The 19,876-nt window shown below is 41.3% G+C and overlaps 1 protein-coding gene across 2 annotated transcripts in view; it reads left to right on the forward strand.

Annotated features, from left to right (window-relative positions):
- PKHD1 (PKHD1 ciliary IPT domain containing fibrocystin/polyductin) overlaps positions 1-19,876 on the forward strand; it is a 236,131-nt gene that overhangs the window by 157,729 nt on the left and 58,526 nt on the right. For both annotated transcript variants that reach the window (XM_042032908.1, XM_042032909.1), the window contains exons 53-59: positions 315-428; positions 1,058-1,145; positions 3,420-3,574; positions 5,392-5,544; positions 5,897-6,775; positions 8,086-8,248; positions 10,199-10,359. In XM_042032908.1, the coding sequence (XP_041888842.1) occupies positions 315-428; positions 1,058-1,145; positions 3,420-3,574; positions 5,392-5,544; positions 5,897-6,775; positions 8,086-8,248; positions 10,199-10,359 (1,713 nt within the window). The remainder of the gene's footprint in view (positions 1-314; positions 429-1,057; positions 1,146-3,419; positions 3,575-5,391; positions 5,545-5,896; positions 6,776-8,085; positions 8,249-10,198; positions 10,360-19,876) is intronic.

The raw sequence follows: 19,876 nt of genomic DNA on the forward strand, positions 1-19,876 counted from the left end.
GAATACAATTTACTGTGCAGACTTATCACCATTGCACACACCAAAACTTGGGCACTTTCTTTCTCCCTACTTTTTTTCCTCAGTCTTTCAGTTTTCCCCATCCTTGCTACACGATTGCCCTGAAACGGGTGAAATTGTGAAGGAGCAAAAAGGCAAAAACAGGTTGAGAAAGGAAATATTAATTCAGCCATTTAAATATTCCTTTAAAATCAGATTGACATGGATTTCCCCCCTAGTTTCCCTCCCATTTTCAGCATCACAGAAGCCATGGATACCTTTGTAGTATGTTTGATGCTGTTTTGTCTTTATTGTAGGCTCTTCTCTGCATCCCCTAGAAAGGGATTTAAAGCTGCTGTTCCTTCTTCGGGCATCTGAAGGGATTTACTGTGATCGTCTGGAGGATATAAATGTCCACCCAGGAAGTATTGGTATGAAACACAAATTCCCCTTTTCATAGGGAACTAATTTTTGGTTATATCCAAATCTACCACTGTGGAAACTGTTACTATGTTTTACAGATTAGCCTCAAACGAAAGTGCACATATTTTTGAGCTAAGGTTTAATCTTCTGGGACATGTCATCTATATGAAAAGTTTCTGTATTTTGACTTTTTGCTCTGGTTTTGGATCCATTTTCCAGAGGGAAAAAAATTAAAGTTCATGGCCCAGAAAGATGAATAATAGCTGCATAGTTTTTTGTATCTTTCATTTCTGGAATTTTTACCTAATTTGTTTACTTACATAATTTTTTTAATGGTAGATATCATTGTCTGCAATTCCTTCAATTCTGTGTCAGTGAGACTTCTGTGGTAAAATCCCCTCTCTTGCCTGTACATGTGATGGTCATTTTACTTTATTGATGATTTATTGCTTGTTCACTTTGTATTTTGAGTGGAGGCTTTGTGCTGTTCTTACGCTTTTCATAAAATATAGAAATATACTTTAATATGTATAAATATTTCCATATATTTAATTATTGCTTCAGTTCTTCGCAAGCCTCTTTTCCCCTTTACCTTTGGAATCTCCTTCTGGTTTTCTTTTTTTTTTTTTTTTTCCAGGTGTTTATGGACAGGTGCAAATTTATAGTGCTTATCCTAAAATACCTTGGACACATCTGGGAACTAATGTTGCTCCTGGCAATGAAAGGTGGTATTTTGCCCAAATATGCTTTCAAACACTAAATTGTGGCTCCTGTTCCTATTATTTGTATTAATGTTCCTATGAGTAGCATTATTCTTTTCATTTGTGATGGGCTCTGTTTAAATCATGTCTAGATAAAAAACAAACAAACAAACAAACAACTAGGTTACAGAAAATTGCACCATGATGGGGAGGTTGATGATCTTTAAGGTCCCTTCCAACACAGATTAATTCTAAAGGAATCCAAATTCATCCAAGGATGAATGAAGCTAAGTTTTTTTCTTCCGAATTCCTTCCTTCCTTCTGAATTCCTTCCTTCCTTCCTGCCTTCCTGCCTTCCTGCCTTCCTTCCTTCCTCCCTCCCTCCCTCCCTTTCAGCCAGACCTATCAAAACCTCAGTGGAAGAGTTCCCATCTGGGTAGAGGTGGAATATCAGCATTTAGGGAAGGAATTATTTGGGAAATGACTGCAAAGATGGGCAGTGGAAGCACAAAGACCTCACCAGTGGGACTCATCTGTTGTGAGATCTCTCAGATTTGTGTGTTCACTGTAGATTACTTGTTTAGGAATTGCTTTGTAGCTGATCCTGATCCAAACCCTGCAACATTAGGATCACCCTCGGGAAATTCTTCTCCTTCCCTGACTAAGATGAGAGCTCAGAGTAAGCAGATTCTTGACTGAAGTATGACAGTTGAACACTTGGATGAAATGGATCCAGGCTGGATCTGGGCTGCTGCCCAGATATTTTATATGAAATATCATGAGGTGCTAAGATACAAGTGTTTGGAGTCAATTCATGCACATTAAATGCAGCACACAGAAATGTTTCCATTGTTGAAAGAAAGGAAAAATAAAGCCCTATTTTTCATTAAAAGTCTACAAATAGTGAGCTAAGAATTAGTGTCTTTGGATGCAGGAAATAGGTAAGTCAGTCCTGGAATAAGAAAGCTGAAGGAAAATGAAAGCTGAAGGAAGTGGATTTTATTGAAGGAGAGGAGCTGCTCTCTATCCTTTTCCAGCATGAATCAGCACATAATTTAAGGAAGGACTTTCCTGCCATTTCAGAAGATATGCAGTGATTCCTCTAAGCAAAAAAAAAAAAACCTCCAAAAACAAACAACATAAATTTTTTTGTGGATTTCTCTACTGAATATTCACCGGTGCTGTACACTGTAAGTGCTCATCTGGAACCTACTCATCTTTGAAAAATATTGTGAAAAGATACTCTGGAAAAACTTGAAAACATCCCTTTAGGAATCTCCTTTCTCTCTGCACTTCTGTCACTCTAGACTGCATGTGGGGCATTCTCTGAATTCACTCAGTGCTCTCCTTTCTCAGTAATTCCCTGAGGAGTTTAGATCATCACCTGGCCAGCAGCAGTCACCCTGTAAGAGGACAAGTTGTTTATCAAATAGAGATAAACACTGATCATTATTCATTTTGCTGCCACTAAATGCTTTTGTTTTCTTTATGTGAAGCTAAAAATCCCCTGAACTACTAATACAACTTTGACTGTAAAAGGGGATCTTCAGTTCAAGATTAAAACAACTAAATATAGGACTCAGTGTTCAATAGCCAGCAGAGTTTTAAGTGCTGGTGCCTAGAGGGTGTTCAGCTACCAAAAGCAGCATTCAGGTACCAAAACAGAGGGTTTGTGTCTGTCTGAGCTGTCTTTAAGTCCCCTCCATGGCTTGCACCTTTGTCTCCAGGAACGCTCCAGGAACCAGTCCTGTCACATCTGTCAGGTATCCTGGGATATCTCAGATAGCAAGAGGTGCTCTTGTTTAGGGAATCAAATCCTGCTCAAAGTTCCCAATTCAGAGAACTGAATTGCCTTCCACCCACTACTGACTGCACCAACCAGCTCTAGTGGAAGCTTAGATGTCAAGTGCAGACAGCCACTCTACCCTGCACATGATTGTTGTCTAAATCCAAAGTGGACTTTCAGCTCTGTAAGGTATTCCTTGCACCAAAAATGGTCCGACATGTCTTTTGGAGGCAGCTGGAGCCCTGGAAATGCTGTACTGGTATTGTATATGTTGTTAATCAATGGTGTGAAATACATGCTTCAGGATTAATTTCCTCCCACATATTTCAGACATCTGTTTTTGCAGAGAGCCCTAAAGGGGCTTTTCCTGCAGCATAGCCTGTGGATTCTTTTTTTCTTTTTTTTTTTTTTTTTTTGAGATCTCCCTGAGCAAAACTGTTCATTTTTAATGAAATTTGTGAGCATAACTCTCGTAAGTGTAATGACATTAAGTTTATATCATGGGGTTACAGGATTTTTGTGGAGGATGAAGTAGATTGGGATCAAGGTGGAGATTTTGTCATCAGCTCTTCTTCCTATGAAGCCCATCAGGCTGAAGTAGTTACACTTAAAGAAGTCCATGGTCATAATATAAGAATTCATGAACATCTTCTGCACAGGCACATTGGTAAGGAATTTTTCTCTCCTTTTTCTGAGAGTTTTCTTCTGAAGTATTGAGTTTCCATTTCATATCTCAGCAGAATCAATTTTACTTCCTTGAGGTATCTTAATTTCTCTCTCCATATACTTTTTTCCTTGCTGATTCTAACATGAATTTCTGTGAGCAGAATCAATTCAGTGCTGAATAGTTTGGGAAAACTTTCTGGTGTTTCGAGTTGAACTGGCTCACAGGGAGAGATGGTAACTGAAATTTTAAAGGAAAAAAGAAATGTAGGATTTTAGGCCCTTTGCACAATTTCCATGGCATGTCAAAAACCTGGAAAACAATTAAACCCCACCCTTTTCTCAAGTGTCAAAGTAATTACATTCATAAAATTTCAAGTAGAAAACTTTGTCAATTCCATGGCATGAAATTAATTATTTATAAACTAATATCTAAATAAACATAAAATCTGCATATAGCTCTATTTTTTGTGTAGTTTGCATGGGATCTATATTTATGTGGAAAAAGAGATGCAGTGTTGATAATTATTTACTTTTATTTCAGTAAATTTATTACCATCTATTTAACAAAAACCAAGGAATTTTATTGAGAGGTCAAAATCTGAACCTTCAAACCAAGGATTTTTGTGCATATCAAATTTTTTTTTAATTTGATCTTTATTCCAGCCAACAGGCACAGAAATGAGTATAATGGATAAAAAGATCCAGAAATATCATGTTTTAAATGGCGAATGTTTAAATGTCTGCACCAGTAATCAAAGCTTCACTTGGAACAGAGCTCTGTTCTGCAATTATCCACAGTGTTAATCAAGAGTAGACTCCATGGCACAGTTTTTATGACAATTGCCTTTTTCAAACAAAATGTGCAGTTCAAAGCACAGCACATCTAGACTTCATTTCCCGTAGTTTATGCATTTTAGGCCTTCCTTTTTAGTTGATGTAGGTATAATAAATGTATCATGAGGTGAAATTACTTCTTACACATTGAGTAATGCAGCAGTTGTTAGATACAGCTGAAAAAAAGGACTGATGGGACAATTAAAAGGTAAATACTGGGTTTTGCCTGGGCAAATGTGGATACCTGCAGTAAATGTTCACACATGAGCCAGTCACTCTCAGTTCCCTTGATAATTAAAGCAGAAAAATACATACAATGCATACTTCTCATTTGTACTTCATCTGCCCCTAAAGCAGGTGTATGAAATACACAACAAATTGCACTTCAGATTCACGTATTTCTCTCCATTGTGCGTAAAAACAGTTTGGATAACTAAATCACATCTGCAGGCGTCTTAAGTCATCTGAGATTAATCCAAGCTAGACAGCTGCATAAAGTTGTGCAAAAGTCTCCTTTAGAAAGGCATTGAAAAAAAGTATTTGAAAATCCTTTTTGGAAAACACACGCAAGCAAGACTCTGTAGCAAAGAGGTTTTTGGCATTGATGTTAGTCTGATCCTGAGGAAAATTCATGGAGATCAACTCTGCAGTGTGCTGATGAGTAACTCCAACACACAGAGCTTATAAAAAATGAAGTGTGAACCTGTTCATTGCTTTGGCACCTGCACACCACAGGGGAAAGGTTTAGCACCTTCTTGTTCTAAAAATGATATATCCTGGTAAAATATAAGGGCATGGTGAATATTTGATGGGCAGGTGGCCTTTCTGGTTTTGTGTTGATGCACGTGGATTGTGCTGGGGGTGGAACGCACCTGAATGTCAGTGCAGATTCTGCAGAGGAGCTGTCAGGATTTATGTCCCTCAAAGCCCTGGTTTATAGGTATGATAGACACTTATCACATTTGCTTTCTTGAAACTCCCCAGGGCGTCCCCATGACACAGAAGACGGCAGACGCATCTCTTTGGCTGCGGAGGTTGGGCTCCTAACACGGAACGTGCAGATCCAATCGGATGTGGCTTGTGCTGGGAGGATGCTGGTGGGACACTTCACAGACTCCAGCGGGATGGAGTTTGAAGGTAGTTGAGATTCACCTGTCCTCATCAATCACACCGGTTCTTCCCAAGAAAGAGGTGCAGGAACATGTGTATCAATTCACATGTGCCTTGAAAGTCAGAACAAACTGACTGTCAGCAAGTATGAAACGTGATCACCATGAAAAGTTCATAAATACAGAAGATATTTTAAGATGGGCTACTCTGTGTTTTGTGGCATTTTACTATGACTTTGCATATATTTATTAACAAATACCCATCACTACAATACACTGAAAAAGTGCCTGCTATTTTATCTGAGTGTTGTTAACATGGTTGTCCTTACCTGTTCTTAAGTAATATGAGCTTTTATTTCACTCCTGTTATCTCATTGCAGGTGCTCTTCAACTCTTAAATATTCAATTTTTGAACTTTGGGCCTCCTCAGCTTTCTGCTATTGAATTCAGGAATGTATCCCAGGAGTCCTCAGTGGTGTCATCCAGCATGAGTGGCAGCTGTGGAGCTGGCATTAAAGAAATCATGAGCAGTGGGATCTTGTTGCACGATAATGTGATGTTCAACACCACTGGACCTGGCATTGATGTGGAAGGGAAAAATCACTCTCTCATCAGGAACCTTGTTATTCTGAGCAGGCAGCCAGCAGGTTCATTAAACTGGGTTGCTAGCATCAAGGTGAACCTGGCCACTGGTGTCTCCCTTTGTGGCAATGCTGTGGCAGGATCTGAGAGAATTGGCTTCCATGTCAGGGGCCAGGAGTGTTCACTAGATGGAGAATATTGCAGTGGAAATGTGGCCCATTCAAGTCTCCATGGCTTTCACCTGTACCAGGAAGATGGATTTCAGACCTGCACTAGAATCGCAGGTTTTCTGTCCTATAAGAATTATGACTATGGTGTCATGGTCCACCTTGGAGGCAGCGTTATCGTGGAAAACGTGGTGCTGGTGGACAACACCGTGGGACTCCTGGCAGTGGTGCGCTGTGTCTATGCCGAGCAATGCTACATGGGGAAAGAATTCATAGAACTTAAAAACTCCACCATTGTCGCAACAAGCTCGACTTTTGACTGCCTCAGAGACAGGATCAAGCCTCACTCAGCTGATGCAACAGCCCAGGACCGACCTCCACGCTACCCTCTAAGAGGCCGTGTTGGGATTTTATGGCCCACGTTTACCACTGTTCCCAGCCAAAGGCCAGAGGATCCCTGGCACAAAGCTGGTCATTGTCCAAAAGCCCTGGGAATCATGAGGCTGAAAGGTTGGTCTTCTGCTTCCACTGGCCAGACTGTTCTGTTACTGTTTTTCTTCAGTAATTTAGTTTTTCCAGTTGAAGTTGCAGCCTCCCACAAATGGACGTGAGAAATCAGAACCTCAGTGAAGCTGATAACAGAATTCTTCTACAACTTGATGCAGTTTAATTAAGAAAAAGTATTATTTGATATTTTTCACTTCCTGAATCTACTGCAGGATAACTGTTGCCCATAGAAGCTGTGGCTGCCCCATACCTGGAAGTATTCAGGGCCAGACTGGATGGGGCTTGGAGCAACCTGGGCTAGTGGAAGGTGTCCCTGGCCATGGCAGGGTGTTGGAATGAGATGATCTTTAAGGTCCTTTCCAAACCAAACCATTCTTAGATTCAATGATTCAATGATAATTATGTCCTGTGATAATGTATGTTCTACCTCACACTTACCTGCCTTCTGTGTTACTTTTCCAATTGATTCATCTCTCCAACACACAGTTACCTCTGCCTAAATAAAATACCAAATTGGAGAAGTGAATATCACAGTATAGGATTGTCACAGAACACAATAACTACAACTCACAGAAGCAATTATGACCTTTATTGGTGTAAGGGATTGCACAAGAGGAGTAGAGGTCTGTTATGTATCCTAGATCTTTGTTTCAAATGAATTTTTCAGTCCCCAGTGCAGTATTTGCATATAGCAGAACCCTGATAACTGGTTGCAATGGTGGGATCTAAATACCTCACTGCTTTTCATGTCTGTATTCCTCACTGCTATTAACTTTTGCAAGAAAATTCATTATCCTTGTTTTACTGAAGAATAAGAGAGATAGGGGAAGACAAGTAGAGTTGCGCAGAGTCTCACAAAAAATTAATGGCAAAATATGGATTTTGGAGCTGCACAAGAGTTGGGTGCCAGAGCCAAGTATGTGTCATCATACCCTGCCTGTCTTATTTCTGGCGAGTAGAAAAAACATCAGGTTGTTGTTTAACTGGTTCTTACTTATTTAAATGAAAATATATTAAATACTCTTGCTTTTTCTTTTCTTTCTCAGTAACTATTTCCTTTGATTTAATTTCCTATGGATATGACTTGTTTTGTGTCAACTAAGGATATAATTTGGCTATGGAGTATTCTAAAGCCACATGAAGATCTATGAACAGCGCTATTAGTCTGATTTAAAAATAATTTGTACAGATATATATGGGAGCAATTTGATGTGGAAAACATCACAGGAAAAAAACCCCCAACTTTCCTATCTCTAGTTATGGCACTCTTTTAACCACTTTTCCTTGCTTGATCTTCTCTTAATCCCTGGCAGAAGTCACCTTTACTGGTTTTACAAAGAGCTGCTACAGTGAAGACAGGGATGTCTGTATCATGTCAAATGCTGATCATTTAGGCATCATGCCTCTCATCACAGCAGAGACATCAAGGATGTTACATGTCAGTGAGAAGAACTTGTTCTACTTTCATCCAACAAGGTAAAATGCTTCATTCTAACTATCTTTTTTTTTTAAAAAAACCCCATACACCTACATCTTTGAAACTATCCTCCCCTCATCTCTGTTCTTGTACTGCTCCTGTCTGACAAAAATGAACAAGCTCCTACATCAAACAAACATGCACGGGAAAACTCAAATGCAGAAAAAAAAAAGAAATGGAAAAACACCACCAAATTTAGTTTAGGGCAATCTTTTATAATTTTTGTTTCAAATTCCATCAAGATGCATCTCCAGACCAATCCTCTTGGATTTCTCCTTTTCCTGACATTTGTGTAGCAAAACAAGCCTCACATATCCCATTTCTTAAACCCCCATCCTGAGCATCTCTGACTTCTCAGCCTCAGGCTTCAAAAAATGTCAGGACCTCCAGGAAAAAACCCTGAGACAGGGAATGTCCTTTTGGTCGGGGAAGCGTGGCTTGATTTGTGCCTGCGAGATCACATCAGAAATGTTGATCAGCACCAGGCAGGCTGTGAGATGTCAAATGATTGCCAGAACTGCTCCTGCCCAGGGAGAATATCATCTGTGAGTGTTGAGGAGGGAGGGGAGAACTTCATCTGTAACCTTAAGTCACTGCTGGTTGCAGTGGTTTAGACATACCACATCCAATGGAAACCACATGCCTATTTATTTATTGCAGTCACTGAACACAATACAGAGGCTATGTCAGGAAAGCCTTGAAGTAGCAAAAAAAAATTCCAGCGTGGACTCCACTTGCCAGTCAAAAATAATTGGAGGTGTCCCCACACTGCTATGTTTAGAGCCCCTCCAGCCTTCTGCCAGAATTTCTTATTTTATTCTATATTTTTGCTTTCTGCTCTGGGCATTAGTTTGCGTGTAGATTTCTGAGCCCTGTCCAACTTGTCAGCTCCCATTATGTTTCACTCTTGTATCCATCCCACAATATTCTGCTGGTAGTGAGCTGCTGAATACCCAGTCCAGTGCAAGAGCTGGTGATTTTCAAATATGAGGAATGCACATGGATTACTGAATGCTTCCTTGGGAGGCTGCTGAGCCTCTGAGGGTGGTTACATCTCCCAGTGCTCCTCATGCAATATCTACATGCATTTATTTAATCCACCTCTGCAGCTGCTGAGCTTGATCCAGGCTGTGGCTGCATTGTTCTGCTTCAGCATCCTGAAGGGATATCTTGATCAATGTGTTCTGTCAAAGAGAAGATGAGCATTGCCTTGGAGCAAGAGAGGAAATAGAAACATCAGGGGAAATAGCAAATCCACGAAACACTTTTCTTGTCCTGTTGGTAGACCTAACCAGCAGAAATGCTGGATCTGTTGAGAGATGGTCAAGAACTGAACTGTCAGGATCAGAGGAGGTCTTTGTTCTCTGCCTCTTTTGAGCTGGGTTGACTGGGGGAATTGGCCTTTTTGTTCCTCTGCCCTTACTGCAAATCTCTGCCGATACCTGTTTGCCCCATTCAAGGTACCAGCAGTCAGGTTTTCTCAGCCTGAGACCAAAAAATTCTGCATTTTCTTCAAGGTTTCATGTGAATCCATGTAGCAATCTGAAAATGTCTCCATGGACTTCTCTGGAGTATAAGTCTTTTCATTGTATTGAATTCTGCCATGGGTGTGAGATGCTCAGATCACCAGTTCCTTTAAGCTGTGTTGAACCTTTAGTCAATCTGCAATTAAAAGCAATTCAGCTCACTGCACTTTAGTGATCCAAAAATTAGGCATGTGATCCAAACACACTGACCTTCTGTAGTCGATATAGACCCTTGTTTAGAAAAAGATTAATCTCAACTGTCCTATATTTTTCTCACATGAGATGTGTTCCCCTCAACAACCCTGTCTTGTTACAGGTACATTCCTCTGTGGCAGCCAGTCTTTAATGACCTGCATAGAAATTTGTAGGCTTTCCTGGCTGTTCCAAGCCACCAACAATAACATTACCTTCCCTACCTATCAGTGTACAAACCTCTGAAGACACCATGCTCCCTGAAAAGAGATGCAAAGGCTCAAGGAAAGCCCTTTTCAAGGATTTGGATGGAGGTGTCCTGGATCTAGAGCCACCTGTCTCTGTTTTCCCAAAGTCAGAATTTGAATGGACACAGTTCTACTCAGAAGCTGGTAAGTGCCCCTGTGCTGGCGGGAGTGTTTGCAAAGTCATGCAGACATTTGAGCCATGAGGTGTGACTTTCACTGACATCTGCAACTGAGGCTGAGGTGATGGTGGTCCCAGTTGTTTGATTCCTTTCCAGGATGGATGTAGTGAATTGTGCTGTAGAGGTCTGGGGTGACTCATTGTGCAGCTCTGTGTCCACCACTTCCTCTCTGCCTTCTTGCAGAATCATTTCACCTGGCATCTTTAGCCCCCCTTTAGAGTCTGATTCACTGGATTGGATGGTACAAAGAAACTCTTCCCTGTGAAGGTACTGAGGCCCTGGCACAGGCTGCCCAGAGAAGCTGTGGCTGCCCCATCCCTGGAAATGTTCAAGGCCTGGTTGGGTGGAGCTTGGAGCAACCTGGGATAGTGGAAGGTGTCCCTGCCCATGGCAGGGGGTGGAATGAGGTGATTTTTAAGGTCCCTTCCAACCCAAACCATTCTGTGATTTTATGATTCTGCCTGCCCCTTGCAAAGCCCTCTGAGAGCATTAAGGGACACATGCCATGAAAACACCACATAACTGCAAAATAATGCCAATAATTGGCCCTACAAGGATTTTCATCCACATCCCACAGAGGAGATAATCAAGCTGAAAACCCACTCCAGAAGTTTGATGACCCCTCTGTTAGAAAAAGGCCCATTTTGCTCAGTAACCACTTTCTGAAGGCTCCCACAGCAAGGCTCCATTCTCCTTCTGATTAAAACTCATCTTTCTGATTCCAAATAAACTCTTTAATTGCAAGTAGTGTTCCCTGTGCCTGCTGCTGATGGTGGCCATTTTGCTGTAGAGATGCATAGTTTGTGACTCTGCTGGTATGGGAGACTGATGGGAGGGACTGTAATTAATCCTGTTTTCCTTCACACTCTAAAACTGATTAAACACATGAAGAACTTTAATCTTTAAACAAAATGTGTAAGGTTTTTCCTCAAAGGATCCCGCTCTAGCTGGCTGCTTACAGAGTTGATTAATGTGTTGTCTAGATGCAAACACTGATTTTTAGTGTACCTTTACCACCCTGATTATGAATCACATCCAAGCACTAATGCTCTGGCACTATTACTACTTAGCACCTGCATATTAATGACTATATTTACATACAAAACCTGGATTTTATTCAGATTCCCACCATTTTTAGCACGTCCTAGCATACAGTCATAGGTGTAAGAGGAATCGCTACCATCTAAAGTGCGCTGAGGGTGCAACCTTCACTCCACAGGGTTTATCTCCTTGTGTAATGGAGGTAACAGCATATGGTAAATGTTGCCTGCCTCTGAGGCTACCATGAAATTGCTGTGTTTTCTTTTTGCTGCCCAAATCTGAACGGGGGTATTTTTCCCCTTCCCTTCACAAATGTGTGTTAAATTCCTCTGCCTTTCTCGTTCTGACCTGAGGTTCCTTTTGTCTCGAGGTTGACATTTGGAAAAAGGCAGAGCTTGATGATAAGGTGAATTCATGGTTGTCTTCTTCCCTTCTCTCCCTCCTCCTTCTCCTTCTGGAAAGTTGTAGCGTTGAGTATTTTTCACAGTGCAATGCAGGCTCCCAGGATAGACAAATTGGGGAAAAATCTCAACTTTCCTGCTCCCACTGATCTTCTGCCAACAGGAACCAGGGCACTTATCATCCTCCTGTTCTGGCCACTGATGAGGCCAAACCTCGAGCCCTGTGTTCATTTTTGAGCTCCTCACTGCAAGAAAGACATTGAGGGGCTGGAGTGTGTCCCCAGAAGGGAAAGGAGCTGGGGAAGGGTCTGGAATATAAGTCCTATGAGGAGCAGCTGAGGGAGCTGAGGTTCCTTAGTCTGGAGAAAAGAAGGCTCAGGGGGACTCCCTACAACTCCCTGAAAAGAGGGATCTGCCTCTTCTCTCAGGAAACTAGTGATAGGTCAAGAGGACATAGCCTCAAGTTGCACCGGGGATGATTCAGGCTGGATATTAGGAAAAATTTCTTCCCAGAAAGGGTGGTCAGGCATTGGACCAGGCTTCCCAGGGCAGGAGTGAAGCCACCATCCCCGGAAGCATTAAGAAAACCAAGTAGATATGGCCCTTTGTGAGACGGTTTAGTGGGCAAGGTGGCATCCATTCAGTCTGGACTTGATGACCTTGGAGGCCTTTTCCAGCCTTAATGATTCTGTAGGACCCAATTCCCCCTTGGCATGACAGTGCTTCAAGGCCAGTGAAGATGGTGGTGTTGTCATACAATTATGAAATCATAGAATGGCTTGGAAGGGACACTGGAACTGGATGATCTTTAAGGTCCATTCCAACCTGTCTTGGGATGACTTTATGATGTGTATCCCATATCGCTGCCCTATGCCCAGAAATTAATTTCTGTGCCTTTTTATGCCTTTAAACTGAGCCTGAGAGGGGGAAGGAAAAACTGAGCAAAACTTTTTCAAAGCAGTTTGCAGCTTGTTCAAGGTCACACAGAGATAGAAACTTTTTTCCAGCTGCAGCAGGGGAGGGAGGAGGCACCCGGCTTGCTGCTGCCCAGTCAGCTTTTGGCCAGTTGTTCAGTTTCTTTTTTTCCGGAGAGAGACTGAGAGTTGAACATTTTCCTTCCCTGGAATTTCGGATTTTCTCCCTTTTCTACTGGACTGCTTCAATATCAGAGCACATCAGGAGGACTTTCACCTGAGCACAGAGGGCCTGGCCCTGGGCCAAGCCCCAGCTCCGAGGAGACCAAAGGGAGGACTCTAACATTTTCCCAGGTTTTTTCTCCACAGTGAGAGATTTTTATTATTTAGCATTATTGTCCTTTTCCCGTGTGTTTGTTAAATAAGTAGTTTTTCTCTCTTTCACTTTCCTTTGAAGAAAATTTATTTTTTCCCGAACCTGGTGGGGGAGGGGTGGTGACCTGCCTTCTCTCAGAGGATATATTTCTAAATTTGGCCAAACCGGTACACAACCCAAACCACTATATGATTTTATGATTCTATGATACAGATGTATATATATGTTCACTTCAAGCTTCCACTTTGGCCAATCAGATTGAAATTAGTGTCCCTTACCCATTTCTAGATACTCCAATTACTCCATGGAGAGCAAACAGAAACACTCAATACACTTCAGGGATGCAAAAGCTATGGAGATGTTTTATCAGAACAAGGAATATCACAAGGAAGAGGCTGTGAGAGCCATAACTGGGCCACAGGGGATCACTCAGAATGATATTAATGCTCCTGAACTCACATGATGTCTTTTATTGAAGGTGCAATTGGTACAGAATTTATGAAAATTATTATTTCTATACCCACTTTTTTTCCCCCTTTGTTTTCCCAAATTTTACCTGCTGAGTTCACTCTTTGCTCATAGACCAAGCTTTTTATTGTGACTTTCTGAAGAAGCAGAATTGTTCACTTCAAAATGAAGTTTTAGTTTTCTGGATAAACCACAGAATTCAGAAAAAAAGAACAAAACGGGAGGGAACAGATCCAAGACTTTTGTTGCTATTATTATTTCTACTGCAAGAAAAAAAGAGTAACAACAAAGTGGGTTTGAGTCCAACAAAGCATAATTACTTTTTATTATGAGAGTCCTTTTTAATCTTTTTTTTTTTGTCTTTCAAATATAATGCTGAAAAAGTTTAAAATTAAATGTTTTCCAACACCCTCCTCCCTAAATAATTTATGAGGAACTTTCAAAGTACTGTTTTTCAAATTATCCAAAACAATTTAATGAGTTTAACATGAATTTGTAATTATTTAAATCTCTTTGAGCTGCCATTTTTTGGATGACAAAATGTTTTTCTCCTAAAACTCATGTCTAGAGCAAGCCTCTTGCAAAAGAGCTTGGGGCCAGGCCTGGAGCACTAAATGGTTCCATGATACAGGAAATACCAGAATCATAAGCTGTACAGTGGAATTAGCTATAAACAGGAGTATCTTGTTGAGGAGTTAAGGATAAGTGAACAGTCTGTGTAGTCAACTGATTCCTCTGTCCAGGTTAAAACCCCAACTCCATGAAGGGCAGCTGATACAACCATCCTTGTGCAGTTAAGGCTCAGCCTTCAACACTTATTGCAGTGTTCATAGGACTCTGTTATCACAGTTCCTCACATCTGAAGTCTGTGATGACTCCTAGAGACATTGAAGTTCACTGTCTTCCCTTGGTGGAAATGTAGCCGAGGCCCTGAAACTGGTAGAAGATCCAGCTGTCTCCACTTCTGTTGTCTCCAGCATTGTCATAGAACCATAGAATTTAGAATGGTTTGGGTAGGAAAGGACCTTAAGGGTCATCTCATTCCATCTCTTGTCATGGGCAGGGACATCTTCCACTAGAGTTCACTAATGTCCTCTCCAGTGAGCAAAGAGAGATTGACCCATTAAGTGGGTAATACACAGAATTGTAGAGATGAAACCAAGTCTTTCAAGTTTTAGTCTAGAGCCTGCAGACATGTTTTCTTCCTGCTGACAGATACATTCTAGTTGTTATTTAAAGCAATTTGGACTGAAAAATCATAGAATCATAAAGCAGACCAGATTGGAAGTGGACTCAAAAGCTCATATGGTCCACCCTTTTGTGGGAAAGGAGCACTATCTAGCACCCTGTACAACTGCATTTTGAAAACCTCAAAATGAGGATGTGATGGAGACTCCACCATGTCCACGGAGAGGTTGTTCCAATAAACCATAGAATCACAGAATGGTTTGGATTGGAAGGGGCCGTAAAGATCATCCATTTCCAACACCCTGCCATGGGTAGGGACACCTTCCCCCATCCCAGGTTGCTCCAAGCCCTGTCTAACCCAGCCTTGGACACTTCCAAGGATGGGACAACTACAATTATAAACAAACAAACAAAAAAAATTAGTTGTGTTATGGTTTTTTTTCCAGTTATTCTTTAAAAAATCCCAGAGAATTTTGTTTTTAATTGACTCAGCTCTAGTGTGAATCTATTGGTCAGAGGACCAGTATGTTGTGGACAAATGAACTTTTTATCTGACCAGCAAATCATTGAGATTATGTTTTCCCATGTCATTTTCAATCCAGACAAATCTGAAACTGTGAAATTGCTCAGTAGTCTTGCCTGCTCTCTAGAGGTAATCAGTACATTTTCTAAATCACAAAGAGGAAAGTGTTTAATATGTAAATGCTTGTCTGAAGCAAGTTATGCAGACATTTAACACTCAATTTTATCAAAAACTCTTGTCAAAAACCCTTTGAAATGTAACACTGAAGTTAAAAGTCATAAATGAATATGCAGAAGTTTGCTGGTTTCATCAGAAATATGATAAAATTTCAGATCTAGGTAAAACCAGTCCAAAATAACTTGGGATATGGGTTGAAGATTTTTGTACAATTTTCCTTCTTCTGGTAATTATAATTATTGAATAAAAATCTCAAATAATAGTTGGGGAAGTGTAGAATTTTGAGACACAGGCCGGCAGTATAAGTTAGGACTAAAGCTGGGTGAAAATGTTGCACCATAAATATTTAATATTCCAAGGACTATGACTAGTCACACTAGCTATGCATAATCATATTCAGTAATCAAAGATGTCTGTGAAGAGAATGCAGGTTTGGTAGATTTACAAGGGATGATACAATGCAATATCAGCATTGTTTTCCTCTACAGATTTTTTTGTTGTTGTTGCTTACAAATAGAAATTTGCTTTTTTCTGCAATAAATGGCCCATGCAAAATGGGTTGGAAATAGCAATGGAGGACATTAAAAGAGCTCTTACCAAGCTATTGTTTTATAAAAACCAAACCTAATATGATCAGAAAATGTTTGTAATTCTTAATTTTCCTGAAAACACATCTCTGGCAAAGATTTCAGCAGACCTTAATTAAGTTGAAAAGCAGAGAATAAAGTTGGGATGAGTTTTGTAATGCTCATAGGAGAACAAAGTTTAAAGTAATCCAAAGGGAAATTAAGTTATTTTTATATCTTTGATGTCTATGTGGTGGCTCATCAGGGGTGAGATGGTTGAACACACTGAGTCAAAGAATTGGCTCTGCCAACTGCAGTACAGCAGAGTGAGGGACAATTCTGTGGGTGGAGAATCCACCAGTTGAAAAGGAGCAGACAATGAGGAATGGCTTTAAACTGACAGAGGGCAGGTTTAGATTAGAGTTATGGAAGGAATTCTTCCCTGGGAGGGTGAGGAGGCCCTGGCACAGGGTGCCCAGAGAAGCTGTGGCTGCCCCTGGATCCCTGGAAGTGTCCAAGGCCAGGCTGGATGGTGCTTGAAGTACCCTGGGATAGTGGAAGGTGTCCCTGCCCATGGTCAGGGGGTGGAACTGGATTAACTTTTTGGAGTCTTCCAATGCAAACCAGTCTGTGATTCTATGATCTGGATGGCACCATGAGACTTCCTTAGGGGACAGCTCTCCCAAGGAAAACCACTCCTCTGCATGATTTCTTTTGGAAAACTGTGGGGGAAGTGAGAAGAGTTGGGGATGTAGCAAACAAGGTCAGCATTGGGGCTGAGGTGGCCATGCCACATCTCCATTTTGAAATACTGTAAATTGCTTTCCCTCACACTCACCTGCATTTCAGTCTCTAAAAACCAGCTATTTTCCTTTTGCAGGGATGCTTTTTCCTTAATTCTGAAGCTGGGATGTGTGAGATGAATGACATTATTCATTTTCCATGTGATCAGCATAGAGCAATGTATATACACACACACACATTATATATCTGCAAATGTACAATTGTATAAACCTATCAAACTTTATTTCCTTGTTCCCATCAAATAAGGGTATCAAATTCTTTTCTCCTGATGAAGCCAAGAAAACCTTGGGCAAACCCAACCATTTTGCACATTTGTTGCTGTAAATGGAGTTTAGCTTTTTGTGCCACCCTTTCTGCTTCTTTTCCAAATTCCTCAGGTTCTTTCAAACAGTCATGCACTGATATTCAGCTGCATAAAATGTAAAATATGTGTACATATCTATTAGGAATGATTATCCAAATGAATTTTGGAAAAACTGATTATGAAGTCAGGTCCCTGACAATGGGAGATAACCTTGCCCCTTAGGATAGCAATCCTTTTTGAAGATGTGCCAACAAATAGTTTGTGCCTACACTTGCTCTCAGAAACTCTTGGCTTCTCCTCTTAGCCTTAATCCCTGAGGATAAAAGAGAAGGTTTTTCATTTTCCCAACTCAACTCCTGTATTTAAGGAGCTATTTAGAAAAATGTCACCATTTTTAGAGTTTGTGAAATCTCGGAGAACCTGTTTGCTTCCCTGGGGTCTCAGTGCCCCCAAAACACCATGTCACTTTCATTTAGGATTCCAGTTATGGATTTGAAACCCACCTCTCTCCCTTTCTGTATACAAATGTTGTCTGCAACCCAAGCATAACGTTATCATTGATACAATGAGGCTTCTGTTTCAGTGTAGTGGTTCTTAAATTGCGGCTCATAAAGCATTGGTGGTCCATGGAACCTGAATAACTGTTGGACACACCACTCATGGATTTATTTAGGAGCCTGACAGTTAAAGGTGAAAAACATTATTAGGCATGTGGAAAAGAGGAGATTTGTAGAATGGCTGGAAAAGTTGGGTCGCTCAATCTTGAGGAGAGGAGGTGGATAAGAGACTTAGGAATGGTCTTCAAAAATATGAAAGGCTGCTGTGGAGCAGAGAGAAATAAATTGCTCCCAAAGTCTGTGCAATCAGAAATAATGGACTGAAGTTTCATGAGGGTGATTTTAGGTGTTGGGAGGAACTGTTGAAATAAAGACAAAGAAACATGTGTGTAGCTTGCCTGAGTGAGTTGTAGAAGCCTTATCAATGGTAACAACAGAGCCGATCTTTTCTTGAGTGGGTGGAGAATGCACCAAAAAAGTTCAAATGGCCTTTTCTGCACCTATTTTAAAAATTCTGAAAGGATCCCCATGGCCTTCAGGAATCTTTGGGGTCTCACTGATTTATGGGGCAAAGATGAGAAAGATTTGGTAATTAGGACTTTCTAAATGCTTCTGATGAAGACAAAGAGTGACCACTGGGTAAGAAAGAGAGGTGGTCTCCCAGCTCATGTGCTTGGTTCCTGTCATACAGCCTGCCTGTTCTCGTGGAATGCCAATAAGCTTGAAAGGTTGTACAACATGTAAGGGTAGAGATGAGTCCCACAGAAAATGGTGTACAGGGTCTGAGTGGAGTTAACAGCACCAGGGAAAAAAAACTGGCACAGGTTGCCCAGAGAAGCTGTGAAAGCACCATCCCTGAAAATGTTCAAGACCAGGTTGGGTGAGGCTGGGAGCAACCTGGTCTAGTGGAAGGTATCCCTGCCCATGGCAGGGGTTGGAATGAGCTGATTTTTAAAGTCCCTTCCAACCCAAACCATTCTATGAATCTATTCCTTATCTGGGACCTCTCCTCAAAGCTCAGTTGCTCAGACAACCTTCATATTCTCCCAAGGAGCTGTTTCATTCTTACTTATCATTCCTGCCTTGGTGATGCCCACAAATCTGAGTCAGTTGTTAGGTTTTATTCCTACAATATACTACCCAGAAACTTTTCCAGCATCTTCTGGAACAATCACAGAGAATCACAGAATGGTTTGGTTTGGAAGGGGCCTTAAAAATCATCTATTTTTAACCCCTTGCCATGGGCAGGACACCTTCCAATATCCCAGGTTGCTCCAAGCCCTGTCCAACCAGGCCTTGAACACTTCCAGGGATGGGGCAGCCACAGCTTCTCTGGGGAATCTGTGCCAGGGCCTCACCACCCTCACAGGGAAGAATTTTCTCCTAATACCCAATCTAAACCTACTCTCTTTCAATTTGAATCTATTCCCCCTTGTCTTGTCACTCTATGCTCTTGTCAATATTCTCTCTCCATCTTTCTTGTTGACTCCCTACAGATACTGGAAGGCCACAATTAGGTCATCCCAAAGCCTTTTCTTTTCCAGGCTGAACAATCCCAATTGTCCCAGTGTTTCCTCACAGCAGAGCTGCTCCATCCCTCTGATCATCTCGGTGCATCTTCTGGACTTGCTCCAACAGGTCCATGTCCTTCCTGTGCTAGAAATCCAGGGTTGGAGGCAGCTCTCCAGCTGGGGTCTCACCTGAGTGGGGCAGAGGGGCAGGGTCACTTCCCTTGTGCTGCTGCCCACGCTGCCTTTGATGCAGCTATTGCAGAAGCTGCTGATATTAATAATCAAACCAGAATGTGTCAGGAGAAACAGAGGGAAATGGAGAAGTGAGTTGCTCCAGTGAGGCAGTGATGGAGCCGAGGACAATATCTACATGGAACAGCCTCTCCAGGCTTGCTGGCTGTTACCTTTAAGGAGGCAAGATGGTTGTGTTTATGCAATTGAAAAAAAAAAGAAAAAACAAAAAAGAAAAAGAAAAGAAATGTGAATTGCATCCTACAAGCATAACTATATTATTTCCCTTAGATCTTAGAGACATATCTATAATCCAACCAAACTGCTGAGTGGGAGTTTGTGGAGCTTCACAGGGGAAGCACCGCATTTTGCAACAATTAATTTTGCAGAGGAAGCAGCCTGTTTAAAGACGCCTGCAGCA

This window comes from Corvus kubaryi, unplaced genomic scaffold (genome assembly GCF_017639235.1).
Source record: "Corvus kubaryi isolate FWS band 111438036 unplaced genomic scaffold, C.kubaryi_AGA036_p1.0 37354, whole genome shotgun sequence".
Lineage (NCBI taxonomy): Eukaryota > Metazoa > Chordata > Aves > Passeriformes > Corvidae > Corvus > Corvus kubaryi.